A 10,256-nucleotide genomic window follows, 5' to 3' on the forward strand; every position below is an offset into this window, starting at 1 on the left:
TCTCTTTTTTTCTCTCTCCCTCCACCCCACCCCCCTTTCCATTCTACATGCATATTTCTCTTCTTTTTCCTTCCTCCTCTCCTTGCCCTTTTGTCTCTGCTTTTTCTGTCAAATATATCCAGGTGTGCAATATCTTTGGTACACCTTACGAGGAGTAGTGGAAGAGTAACTAGTCAAGCGGTTTCATGATGTCCCAAGACACTGTCATCAGCAGAAACACCACCAGATCATGTGAATTACAAGCAGCATTGATAGAGGCACAAAGCACAGCAGCTGTTTGGTCATAGGCTTTGCCATAACTTGGAGGAAATGCCTGGTTTGATGAAAGGGGTCTAGATTTGCAGACTAATTGACCTGATCAGGATTTGTTTGAATACTCTGTTGATCTCGCACTCCAAATTTGAACATATGCTAGGATTCTCGGAACTTTCGAGTCAGGTGTCTCAATTAGGAGCTGAACCTGCAGACTAGTCAATGTCATCTTCACCATCACTGCCATCGTCATCATCATTAGTTACCATCATCACCATCATCATCTCCATTGCCATAACCACCATCCTCACCAACATCGGTCTCATCCTCTTCCCATCGCCATGGCGACCCCTAAAGGGAAGATCGGCTACCCCATCCTTGGAGACAGCTCTCTCGAGTTCTACCGGAACGTCCCGCTTTACATCAACAGCCGGATCGAGGAGTATGGCGCCAGGATCTTCCAGTCGAGGATTCTCAACAAACCCACTGTCTTTGTGTGCTCATGCAGTGCTGTCAAGGAGCTGTTGACTGGTAAGACAGTGAAGAGCCCTGTTTCATGAAACTTGCCAGAAACGAAAAGTTGTAAGATATTATCATCGGCTTCTTAAATCGTGGCGTTTGATTGGATGAGAGCAAATTCATGATGAAATTTCAGTATATGGTATTGAAAGGTATTCATGAAAAAGGGCCCAGATTAAGGTTATGGTGTGGTTGTAAAACTTTGCACTCTCCATAGTCCCATTCGATAATTACTGAAATGCTTATGTCCATAGTCCCATTCGATAATTACTGAAATGCTTATGTTCAGATTTTTAAACATATTCATAATGTGAATGAATCACAACTATATTATTTTGAGATAGTTCATACCTCAAGAAGTGTATTAAGAATTGTCCTTTGGGGAATTGCACTCCATATTGTCAGGTATATGTGTATCAGAGAGTGCAAGTATGCTTTGAGACAGAACAAAGTATACAAATAATGAATGTTTATGAGTGCAACGGACAGAATATTTCATGAGGTGAAAGATGAAGTGATCCATCTTTCACCGAATGGAGTATTCTGTCCATTGCACAAAAAAAAATCATGATTTAGTTTATATGACACCTAAAAATTGTTTTTTTTTTTTCATATGAAATTTATGAATTTCGATGCAAAACATGCTCATGCAATGCGAGTAATGGGCTGAATGAACGATATCAAACAACCAGTCAAATCACAAGGATCTATCTAGGTGTCATATAAACAAGAATATTGAATATATTCGCATATCATATCCCCATATTCTACCAATAGGTATTAAAGCCATTTTACTCATAACAGCTCTATTACTCTCATGACATTCTTGTAGTCAGTCATTAATGTTCAGAGATCCATGTCTTCATCTTCACAGAACACCATACCAAGATGAGCCTGGGATATAAAGCCATGCTCCACCATCTCTATGGCGACAACATCATGTTTGAGGAGGCAACCGAGGCCGACAGACTCCATGCCCTGATGCACCACGTCTTCATCCAGAACGCCTTGCCAAACTTTGACCGGATCGTCCAGAAGTTCATCCAGAGGCATTTCAGTAACTTGCATTCCAGGTTCGTTGTCATGTTGATGAGAAGGGAAATGTGTTTACCTGGTGGTCCAAGAGAGTGTTTCATCTACATTTTTTTACAAATTGTGACCTGCAACCCCCCAAAAACAGACATTGCCCAAAATAGTCATTAAGGTTTGTATTAAGATTGAAAAAAATATGTCCTAAACATTAAAAATTATATAAAACTTGTCATAATTAATTAACAATAACCCACACAAGCACTTGATTGAAGGTAAAAGAAATTTCATGAGAGCTACAAAGAATAAGTAGAAAAGAAGATTTGAAGTTTAGGGTTCAGTCAAGCATGAGATGTGCATACTGTGCTATCTCAATGAAACTCCTAAGCAGTCCAGAAAATAAAGGTGTCAGAGAAATGCTTGTATCTTGTATTTTACTTAACTTCACATCTTCACATTGTGACAGTAAGAAGAAGAATTACTCATTGAGATAACTAATTTTTACTTTATGAAACCATTTTTGAAACCGTTTCATGAAAGGAGTTGTCGGAGGTTTTATCCGACAGTTACCATAGGAACAGTGCCTCTCAGCCAATCAAAATCCTGGAAAGATGTCAGGGGGGCGTTTCATCAATATTTTCGTCCGACAAGTTGTCAGATCTGACAACTTTCATGGATTCTGATTGGTTGAGAAGTACTGTTACTATAGTAACTGTCGGATAAAACAGGACTTGTCGGACGTTTTATCCGACAAGTCCCATTTTGTCCGACAGTTACTATAGTAACAGTGACTCTCAGCCAATCAGAATCAAGAAAAGATGTCAGATCTGACAACGTGTCAGACAAAAATGTTGATGAAACGCTCCCCTGGTGCACCCTAGCATTGAAGCTTTAAACTATATCCTTCATCTTGCCTCAATCCCAACCATTATGGTCAACCAATTTCCTGATCTAATCCAGCGATGATCATGACCAATGAGCATCTCTCTCTTTGCTTTTGTCATAATGTTGGTGTCAGTTTGTCGTAAGGAATATGAAGGCAGTATAAGCATGCCAAAAAGCATGTTTCTATTGATAGTGCGATTATGCTATTAAATCCTGAAATTATGGAAGAGATCGAATGACTGTGAAAATCAGTTGACCGTACTCTCCTTGATGATTATATATTAAATCCATGTCTCTTGCAGTGATTCAGTTCAGGTGTATGAGACATTCAAATTGTTTGCGACTGAGCTCATGCTAGCGCTGTTCCTTGACCTTGATGCTACCGATTCTCCCGATCTGGTCCACGATGTAGCATCGCTGGCCACCACACATTGGCATGGTAGGTTTTTGACGCAGAGAGATTTTTTATCAAAATTTTAATATGGGATTATAAACCTGATGATGGTCTAGATGCAATGTTCATGCATAGTGATGTTCTCATGGTTTTGATGATGATGATGATTTTTTTTCATTTTTTTTATTTTTATAAACAAGTGCACACCTAGTTACTAATAATGGGTAAAGCATTTCCATGTATTTGAATGCAGGATAAAAGAGCATAGGTGCCGTGGCTGGGGATCGATGATGATAGTGCTAGAGTTAGGGATCTCATTGTGAAGATAAGAGATCATGACAACAGAAATGATGATAATGAAGTTGGTGATGATGATGATGTTGTTGATGATGATGGTGATGATGGTGATGATGATGATGATGATGATGATGATGGTGATGGTGATGATGATGATGATGATGATGATGATGATGATGATTTTGATGATGGTGGTGGTGGTGATGATGATGAATGATGATGATGAATGATGATGATGATGTTGTGGTGATGATGATGATGGATAAGCTGGTGCTTGTGAGGATGCAGATGACTATTGTAACTATTTTGATAATGATTGTGATGAAGATTGTGTTAGTGCCAAGACAATGAGAACATAGCAAAGACGATGGGTCAGATGCATAAAAGTAGCGATTGCTTTTTTTGTGTTCACATTTCTTAAAATCTTCACGATTCTTCAAATTGCTAGCAATTGCTTTCTGAAGGCAAGGAAGGGGTTCAAGCACTAGCAAAGGGTTATACAAAAGAAATAAAGCAATTGCTGAAGCATGATTTTTAGCTTGGCTCGCTATTGCTTGTGGTTGAAGCAATTGCTTGCTAGCAATTTCTACGTTTTATGCATCTGACCCAATGATGGTGGCAGGGATCTTATAGAAGAAACACTGTGACCAGGGATACTTAGTAGAAGTTGAGTATATTTCAAAAAGTATTTTCTTTCTTCTTTTAATTAATCCAGGGGTGATATCTGTTCCCCTGAACTGGAAAGTTTCTTATTGGTCTTCATCCTGCAAACAAGCTGTAGAATCTAAGGTATGTTGCTTCACACTACCCTTTCCACACACTCACTTCTTTCGCACTAATACTGAATATGTGTAGGGACAGTTATTTTACATTTCAAAAAATTGCCTTTTCTGTTTCAGAAAATCTCAAATTCCGTTTCAGCATGTCAGAAAAAGGAAATTCTGTTTCCCCATAGACTTTGTACACATGGAAAAATGACAATTCCATTCACACATTGAATAGCAATATCAGAACACGTACACTCGCACTGGTCACAATTTGTATCTGCCACTGTACCAACAATACGATAGAATCCATTGTGATCGGGTCTATGCGGGTGCATAAAAAATTTGGGCGTACGCATTTAACATGCATACATCCTCACCTTTCACATTATTAGCATTATTTTACGGTTAAATGAAATTTCATCGATAATTTTGGGTTGGACATCGTTATCAGCAGTTAACGACTTTCGCCAATTGGCCATCTTGGATTTTAAAACCTCGATATTGTGCTGTTACATCTTGGAACGTGGAGGGCAGCAACACATGACCGTGTTGTTTGAACGATATGTGTGCATATTTTTGTGAAGCCCGATCCGGCCAGCCGGGTACAGGCGCGGGATACAATCGAGTGTGATGAAGTCGAGTGCAGTCACGATGTGTAAATTGTCATGAAGTGAGATTGTGTTTTCTGGGGTTTTGTGGCGATTTAATATTCATATTATTTGTGAAATTGGAGTAATTTCTGTTGCTGTTCTGTGTATTTTGAGGGAAAATATGTTTTCCTTGATTTTCCATTTGAAATGCCACTATCCGTTTCAAATTGCCCTTTCCATGAATTCTGTCCATTTTCCGCGATCGCAGGAAATCACTGTCCCTCTATGTGGGATGAAGATCTAGAGGGTCCTTAGCCAGCCAAGAATATTACAAAAAAATGCATTTTTTCTTTATAATTCTTCATAGTTGATCTCTATCAATTATGATGATTTTACATCATTTTTCATTTTCCTGATAAACCAGGACAAACTGTTGGAGCTGATACGAACACGTCTTGCAAGCCAGGCAGACAAGGGTTCTTTCTTAACAAGAGCCAGGCAAGCTGGATTTAAGGACCAGTCAGAGCTTGAACACCACATTCTACCCTTTGTTTCCGCCCTGGTGCCGAAAGCAATCGCTTCACTCCTGACGTCGTTCACCCTGGCCCTCTGCTCCAAAAGCAAGGTGATATATTTAATGGCAAAAACCTCATTTCAAGGTCAAGTTTTTTAAACTACATGTATGTAGGCAAGAGAGTAATGAAGTAACTGCTAGAATCGAAATTATGGGGACAAATAGCTTCATTGACAAGATAATTCATCAAGTGACAGCCTGTTCTATCTAATCCAAGCTCTCAGATCTAAAAAGAAAAAATTAGGCCAATGTGCCGTGATAAGCAAAAAACTCTTTCAGATGATGATGTGTAATGATAGTCTAAACTTCATCACTCCACAGAATATTGAGATTTCATGAAACACCATGATTTATCACACCAGTGTCTTGCCTAGGTGAGGTAAATTGGTATTTGACATGATCCTGCTCCTTTGACCTTAAAATGTTCAGGGCTCCAATTAACCCAAGACCATATGGCCTCCGATGCCCTCAGAATTGCCTTGATGATATTTGTAGTTCCCTTTTGCCCAAGGTCTTGGTGCCCTGTGGTTATCCAGTGCATGTGTCTTCTTAAAAAGTACATTTTACTATTGATGCCATTTTTAGTTAGCCTTGGATGACCCTAAATTGGGCACCGCCTTTCCTTTCAAGGAAGTGCCCTTATATGAAACGACCATGCACCTTTGAATGAATTCTTAATTTGAGCCCTACATGTTGTATAACTCTTGTATTGCTAATGAATTTGGGATGAAAAATATGGGGAGTGCTCGAAAAATGTGGACTGTCACTTCTCATAGATAGGAACACTATACAATAAAGATAATTCCATAGAATATGTATGTTTCAACCACCATTTTTCTCTATTTATTTGGAATGATCACAACTAGCACAGTTCCATGAAGTAGTGAGCAAGAATGGAGGAAAATTGGGATGGGTCATACAAAAAGTTTGTTGTTCTTCCACTATGAATTTATAGGTTCTAACATATTAATATTTGTCCTTACTGTATAGGATAACATGCAAGTGATTGCAAGAGAGAGCAGCGATTATCTTGAATACTGTTTGCTGGAAACAGAGAGACTATGGCCCCCAGTGCTAGGGGGGAGGAGACTTGTTAGAGAGGTATACCTTTTGGCCTCTACATTTTAGAAAATCCACTCAACAGTCATCACCATAGACCTTATGCATATGGCGTCATAATTTCATAGCGCCCTCCCTCAGAGGATATAGGAATACACATAAAGGGAGTTGTCCGAGATGCGCCAGGTGCAGATTACCAATGAATGCAAGGCAGTGGCTTCAGCCTCTCAAAGATGATGGCACAATGACTTCAATGCATAAGGCCTATTGATGGTGATGACAGTACATTGTTTATGATTGTGATGATAAAGATGATGGTGACAATGACGGCGCGGTAGCGGAGACAATGAAAATGATGGTGATTGGTGATGATAATGATGATGACGATGGTGATGATTGTAATGACAATATTTACTGGGATGATGATGATGACAACGATGATAGTGATGATGATGATAATGATGAGATGTGGATGATGTTGATGATGAAAGTGATGTGAGACATGATGTGGTTTTGAAATAAACAAATATGAATTATGCACGAGACAACCAATTACTATCCTTGGTGTTGTAAATTCAGTGTAGGATTTTATACTTGTTTGAAATAAACCCTGATTTGTCTTGATTTCTAGGATTTCATACTTGATGGTTACAAAGTGCCCAAGGGCTATGCAGTCATCTACGTCTCCTCCATCGCCCACCGAGATCCTGATGTTTTCAAGAACCCAAACACCTTTGATCCAACAAGATGGGCAGACAAGTAAGGAAGAAACAAAACTTTGGAAATACAATTTATGGCTTTCAAACCAGTAAACGAGATCACATTGATCGATCTAGCTGATAAGTCGGAAAAAGATATAGGTACCAGCAGGATTTGAACCTCTGATCTACTCATTGCCAGACAGCAACTGTATCACCAGACCATGTGACTTATCAGATAGATTGATCATTGCGATCTAAATTTGCTGGGTGGTAAGTCTTAAGTTGTATTTACAACATAATGAAATTTCCCCAGCAAGCCTTTAACATTCCAAAACAAAACTTTTGTTTGCCATTAAACGACCAGCCCTGAGAAAACCTACTGACTTATGTTAATTCAAATGTGACCCTAACAAATGTGCCATAATGATTATAATTCATATTTATATTTTTATCTATAATCATACAATTGTATACATTTTCACTTTGAATAAAAATAAAGTTAATAAAATTTGGTGTAAAACACCGTCCATATTGTAATCATATGACACTCCTGCATGAACAATGCCCAATCAAGGTATAAAAGTAGATTTGGGAGCTCTTTCAAATTGTACATGGTACCTAAAAAAAAAGAGAAATCCAGAGCAATTGGTCTTGATTCTTTTCCTTCATATGGGATTCAAATTATTTTGGCCTGAGGACCATTCTTTGGCTTCTAAACCAAGGGGGGGAAATGAATTTTGCAATGGGGCTCTTTACAACCTACAAGGGCTGTTTTTGAGGGCAGTTTGTTCTTAGACCCTGTAAATCTTTTGATTAGCCTGCGGCAGAAATGATTTATGCAATCAATCAAATTCAGACACAAGTCCCTCAAAGCAACTTTCATTTGAGACAAATGTCAAGCCAAACACAAAGAGATCTTTGGTCCTTGGACCTTGGAATAATGTATTTATTATGTGGGGGCATCATGGTCTAGTGGTTATGACTCCCGTCTGTCAATCTGAGGGTCGTGGGTTCGATTCCCAGCAATGGTGAGTTTCCTTCAGCAAGAAGTTTACCCACATTGTGCTGCACTCAGGTGAGGTGAGGTGAATGGGTAACCAGTAGGAAGTAATTCCTTGAATGCTTCAGCACCTATATGGCAGCACGGCTAAAACCGGGGTAATAATAGCAACACTTTGTATCCTCAAGCAAAAAGCACTTGATAATCCAGCTATTATTATTATTTACACCTTTAAACAAAAATAAATGAATTAATAAATAAAAGAAAAAAAGTCTTTGCCACTAAAAGAGGAGGGTCAATACCCTTTATATTGTCTTGTAACAGTTGGTCATACATGTATCCTTGAAATTTCAGCAAATGATTTGAATTTCCTCCTATATCATTAAAAATACATGATCAGTCAAGAAGGGCTTACCCTCTGTTTACAAGAGGCTTTTAGTCTTTGTAGAAAGCCTTTGAAAACTTCAGAAATAAAATTGAAAAAGTTTGTTTCCGATTATTTTCACAGTTCCAAAGAAAAAGAGAAACTGCTATTTTGCTACGGTGATGGGCCTAGATGCTGTGTTGGTACATCACTCATGAAAAACTTGATTAAGGTAAATATAATCCATGAACTACATGTATCTAGATAATATTTCATATAGAAAACTTCATTTGATTTTGTTTTTCTAGGTGGAATGATTAAAAATGAGTTGAACTATATATTGTATCAGTTGTATAACCAGACCTTATTTCTGCATATTCAATGTTCATAAGAAACCATGTACTTGTACATTATTATTATTTGTCCTCAAAGGAGAATGAAACCTTTGGAACAAGATAGCTTATGTAAAAACAGAAAAATCAAAGAAACAGACCAACGAAAGTTTGAGAAATATAATGAAAAATTAATGAAAAAAAAATGAGCATTTGAATATTGCGATCACTAATGCTATGGAGATCCTCAGATTGGCAATGCAACAAAGATGCATTATGTCATCTTGTGAACTCTCCCCATTACTTCAGTATATATTTCACTTAAACTGCCTCTTTTATCACATCTATAAGTAGATACAGATTTTAAAGAATACTTCATGGATAAAGAGTTTGTATCACCTTAAGGAAAAGCAAAAAGAGACATTTTGGGGGTATTTTATAGGCCATCAAAAGGGAAGTTGTTCACATGTCACATCACACATCCTTATCGCATTGCTAATGGGAGGATCTCCATAGAATTAGTGATTGCAATGTTCAAATGCTCATAACTTTCTCATTATTTGTCTGATTTTTTTCAAGCTTTCTTTGTTCTTATTTGATTTTTTTGTTTCGACACAAGCCTAATCGTTCCAAAGGTTTCATTCCCCTTCAACACTGGGATATATATCTACTGATATATGATTCTCATAATGTACACCTTTTGTTAAATGTACTAATTTGTCTTTGTTCAATTTTTTTTTCGTACTTGAAGAGTTATTTTGCCCTTCTTTTACTATTTCCATTGAATATTTACTCCCTAGTTGCTTCTGTAAATAATTTGGGTCAGAAAGGATAATGTTTTCGGCTTGGCACTGTATTTTAATTTTGAATTGAGACAGTAACATAGCCTTTTATATTCCTTGTTTATTCCTTTTTTGCTATATACAGTCAACAAAGTGCATGATTAAAAGAAGAAAAAAATTATATTTTGTCCTCTTTGATCAAATACAGAAAGTGAGTCAGTACCTGGTTGGTCATTACAACTGGACTTTAGGTGAGCAGGATGAAGATCTTGATTACAAATGGCTACCCATGGCTAGGCCAAAAGAACTCTCGGTCAGTTTCACTAAAGTCGACCAATCCGAGGCCTTGTCTGAACCAACAGGGAAGGAATAATCTGTAGAAACAGAAATGACAAATCGCAGGCCATGACAGAATCAGCAAGGAAGGATCAGCCTATAGGTACAGAAATGACAAATCGCAGGCCTTGACAGAATCAGCATGGAAGGACGAGTCCATAACTATAGGATTGACCAATCAGATGCCTTGTTCAGAATCAGCAAGGAAGGATTACCCTACAGGTAAAGAATTGACCAATCGAAGGCCTTTTCTGAATCAACAGGGAAGGATTAGGCTATAGGTACAGAATTGACCAATCACAGGCCTTGTGAGAATCAGCAAGGAAGGATCAGCCTGAGGTAAATAATTGACCAATCAGAGGCCTTGTCTGAACC

At 38.1% G+C, this 10,256-nt stretch overlaps 1 protein-coding gene across 1 annotated transcript; it reads left to right on the forward strand.

Annotated features, from left to right (window-relative positions):
* Positions 1–205: 205 nt before the first annotated feature.
* On the forward strand, positions 206–9,939 carry LOC121425390 (beta-amyrin 28-monooxygenase-like). Its single transcript, XM_041621429.1, has 9 exons — positions 206–783; positions 1,646–1,844; positions 2,988–3,124; positions 4,092–4,165; positions 5,158–5,358; positions 6,298–6,408; positions 6,998–7,125; positions 8,576–8,663; positions 9,754–9,939. Exons 1-9 carry the CDS (start codon positions 594–596, stop codon positions 9,916–9,918), a joined length of 1,293 nt encoding a protein of 430 aa, XP_041477363.1. The 5' UTR covers positions 206–593; the 3' UTR covers positions 9,919–9,939.
* Positions 9,940–10,256: the final 317 nt, after the last annotated feature.

Source organism: Lytechinus variegatus, chromosome 12, assembly GCF_018143015.1.
Source record: "Lytechinus variegatus isolate NC3 chromosome 12, Lvar_3.0, whole genome shotgun sequence".
Classification (NCBI taxonomy): Eukaryota; Metazoa; Echinodermata; class Echinoidea; order Temnopleuroida; family Toxopneustidae; genus Lytechinus; species Lytechinus variegatus.